At 40.7% G+C, this 3980-nt stretch overlaps 1 protein-coding gene across 1 annotated transcript; it reads right to left on the bottom strand.

Moving 5' to 3' along the window:
- Positions 1 to 1631: 1631 nt before the first annotated feature.
- LOC141431317 (lipase 3-like) lies at positions 1632 to 3875 on the bottom strand. Its single transcript, XM_074092439.1, has 5 exons — positions 3703 to 3875; positions 3118 to 3322; positions 2514 to 2884; positions 2254 to 2412; positions 1632 to 2162 (listed from the first exon to the last, which is right to left on the bottom strand). Exons 1-5 carry the CDS (start codon positions 3859 to 3861, stop codon positions 1758 to 1760), a joined length of 1299 nt encoding a protein of 432 aa, XP_073948540.1. The 5' UTR covers positions 3862 to 3875; the 3' UTR covers positions 1632 to 1757.
- Positions 3876 to 3980: the final 105 nt, after the last annotated feature.

The raw sequence follows: 3980 nt of genomic DNA, 5'->3' as shown, positions 1-3980 counted from the left end.
CTAGATCGGACTCGTTAATAGAATAAATGTCACCCCAATCAATAGAAGCCAATTTGTGATAAAGCGTGTGATAATCTGCCTTATAGAAATTCCATTCACGCACATCAAGCGAGAGTTGGTTGTTATGACTCATCGTGCAGTGATCGCGCGGTGCCCAGTTGTCGTCAACAGCACCGGCGGCGCAGGCGGCCAGAGTAGGTACAGTCGCCGCCACGCTCACAGCTAACGGAGGATGGTAGATGTCTATGGGCTGTAGGCTTTCGTCGTCACAGGCCGCACATACCGATACGCTACCGCGAACGGACTCCCCACTCAACACAAGATCGAGCTGTCTCCCGTCACAATTAGGTACATTATTTCCCTGAATGAAATCGCAATAGGCCATAAAATAGTCATAGTAATTATTTATGTTACTGTTACTGGAAAACAAATTAAAATCACCCAATACAATAATGTTGCCTTTATATTTATTACAGAGAGTTTCCACCAAATTAAACATAATCATGTATTCATTCTCATCTGACCGGGGCGGGATATACACTACACAAACAGCGAACAAGAATTTATTACCTAAATTTACCGTTGCACACACAAGTTCAAATGCACGGTCGTCCAAGTTGACGCCATGAGTTACCCGCCGTAGCTCAATCCGCGGTGTGGCCACTAAAAGTGCGCCGCCTTGTTTGCGTCCATCCGTGCGATCACATCTCAATACTTGAAAACCAGGCGGGACGATTTCAGCGTCGAAAATAGAATCATTGAGGCCAGTTTCTGTTATAGCAAATAGTTCAAATGTAGAAGTTTGTACAAGAAATAGAAAATTTTTAGTTTTTGTTCTGAGCCCTCTTACATTTTGATACAGTATTCCTAAGGGGTCACTTATTCTCTTCCTGTTCATATCGCTTAAATCATTGAGGTTATTTCGGGGGTTTGGTTTTATTTGCAGGTCTCCGAAACCAAACCCACTCACTGTACTCCACGTTCACGGGCCAGATTTCGGAGCTGCATAGCTTGTCGTAGCTACTCGCTGGAACTCCAATGATGAACGAAGCGTAATCCCTCTCCAACTTATGCTTTATTTTTTCAATTTTAATTTGCTCACCTTGCTCCTTACATACCCCGCTTATAAATTTTTCCATGTTCTCTACTGTGGTATCCTTATTAAGCCTCCATACATGCAGGTATTTTTTCCTCTCCGCACCTTGAATATCAAGAACACTTGTATTTCCTCCTTTCTTAATATCAGTCCTTTTATGACTACGGCTATTTTTTCTCGAAACAAAATTCCAGTCATTATTATTTGTATTTCCATTACTTGAATCATCTGATTCTGACTTAGTCTTCTTAACAGGGCTATCTTCCTTAGCGTTAGGTGACGATGAAGCGCCCGCCGATTTCGTGGCCACACGTTGTTTACCGTCCACCGGCGATTGATTCTGCCTATTAGTTATTTTCGCATATGACGGTTTATCAGATGCTAACAGGGGCGTTTCTTTATGTATCGGTACTTGTCTCGTCTTAATTAGGATTTCTAACGCATCTATTTTACTGACCTTTTCTTGAATTTCCTTCATGCTTTCACTAAGTAATTTCATTTGTGACACTGTACTCTGCACTAAATCTTAAATGCGTTCATTATCATTAATTTTTAATAACAGTAACAGTTTAGTACCTATCCTACAAATAAATGTACATTGCACTTATTCTTTGTACTCTCGATAAGTAGGTAGTATATCCGTTGATTATTTGAAGATGCGTTAAGCTTCCTCGTCTATGCTATGCACATCCATTGATTTGAGGAGGTTAATGACACGATCGTAAACCAAAACCTTCGCGTCAACTCCCCAAATAAAGTCCAAATGGCCGAAGCTGTCATGAGGAATCCTGAATTTGCCCACGGGCCTGCCCAGTTCTCTGAACAACCGATCAACATCGTTAACATTTGCCAACGGGTCTTGAGGGGAATAGTGCAAGAAAACAGGGGTGGTTATTGCTCCCAAATTGTAGCGAGGTGCTCTGTAGCTGCCATAAACTCTTCTATTTTTCAACGTGCCATGATCAAAGCGACTGAACTCCTTGTCCTTAACACTCTGGCCGTAATGTACGAGCTGCCTCACAGCGGCTCCTGCTGGTGTGTGTCCCAGTTTCACAGGAATCATAGTCTGAAATCATAAAAAGGATAGGATTCGATGGGAATACGTACCTACGGGTAGTTAATAATGTACACATACAACTTGTTGATCCAAATCATACCGCATTGTGCTGATCTTCATGCCATCCACCAATGAGGAACAAGATATTACTGCAAATCGGTTGGAATACGACTTCATCCATGCACAGGGACTGGCCAGCCCATGACATTATTTGACTGTTGGGCATGAATTCACCCAAACCGATGAGGCGAGCCATGGACTACAAAATATAAATAAAAAAAAGAGTAATTTACAACAGATTTAAACATAAATGTAGGACGATATTATTAAAATTTTATTGAAATTGGTTATAAAACTTACGTCAAGTGGATTGGTAAATTGAGCAATAGCTTTTAAGAGAAGGTTCTGACTGTTTGCAAAGTATGCTGACGGAGCCAATGCGTGCATGGATATGATCTTCTGGTTATATTCGGGTCGCAGTGAGTTCATAACGAAGAAAGTAGTGGTGCCCTGGGAGTGGCCAATGTAGTGGAGTCTGTCATTGCCAGTAAGCTGCAGCGCATAGTCAATCATTGCAGGTACATCAATGTTTCCTATTTCATCCCAAGAGAAGTCCCAGTAGTCTGTGTTGAAGATGGCATCAGGACGAAGACGTACGTGAGTTCGCGAGTAGTAGTTACCGCGAGCATTGCCCATCCATACATCGTAACCTGCTTCGGCTAATATGTAACCTGGAAGAGAAACAATAAGAGTGTAGGTAAGTGTTACATTTAGTTACAATAACAAAGATATTAAGTAGGTATTCCTAATAAACAACCGTCTTATGCATATCATAACTAATTTGAATCATAATTATTGCGTAGACATTCCAGCATAAGCGTTGTGTTAAAATTGAAGACGTTAAAAGGTACCTATCTAATCAATACTCTTTATAAATTTTGCTAGCCATGTTATTACTACTTACCAAAAGCACAACCAGGACCCATTAAAACCCAATCAGCTGAGGAAGAAAGCAGACCGTGCATCAAGAAAACAATGGGCCTCTTAACATTAGGGTCATTGTTTTGGTCACGACCATGTGGGATGCGATGGAATCCAAGAATGTATCCATCAGTAGTTGTGAGCGTGTGGACTTCAAGGGGGTAGTTATACTTCCTTACCAACTCAGGCTGAAACAACCAATAATTTCAGATTAAATGGTTCAAACACATTAGTGTCGGTATTAACCGAGCCTATCTAAGAGCTCGTATTGTGTAGTTTCGGCTTCTCATACAAACGGCGATAACGTTTGTACCGCCTATATTTTAACCAACTGTGCCCAATTTCGATAAGTATGTTTTCAGTCAACATAAATGCTAGTTTTGTAGGGTATATTTCATTATATTATTAAATCAATCGATTTCATTATAGCCCTATTTAAGAGCTGACATATAATTCATGTCGTAATTTGTATAATAGTTCAGTCCTTATTTATAATTTGAAAGTACAAATTTGCTGATGAAAGACTTTCGTCTACTCCACAATCCTCAATGATTTCATCTAAACTTACCACGTCCAGGCTAGCATCTTCAAGGATATTGTCTGAGATCCTGGCATTGACCTGGCCAGATTTTAAGAGCAGCTCTAATTCTTCGGCGTGCGGTGAACTGCCAGCTGCCGCCGCCACCAACGCGGCACTCATACATAGCACGAAGATTCTACCCCACATTGTGATTGAAGAGTATTAAGTTCAAATAACAAATCACGGCTTTTATACATTGTCAAAAAATACTGATAAGGCATATACACCTCACAAACAAGATAGCAGAAATAATTGATCGACTTTCC

Source organism: Choristoneura fumiferana, chromosome 9, assembly GCF_025370935.1.
Source record: "Choristoneura fumiferana chromosome 9, NRCan_CFum_1, whole genome shotgun sequence".
Classification (NCBI taxonomy): Eukaryota; Metazoa; Arthropoda; class Insecta; order Lepidoptera; family Tortricidae; genus Choristoneura; species Choristoneura fumiferana.
Note: the sequence above shows the minus strand (reverse complement) of the source record. Positions and strands in the feature narration are given on the sequence as shown.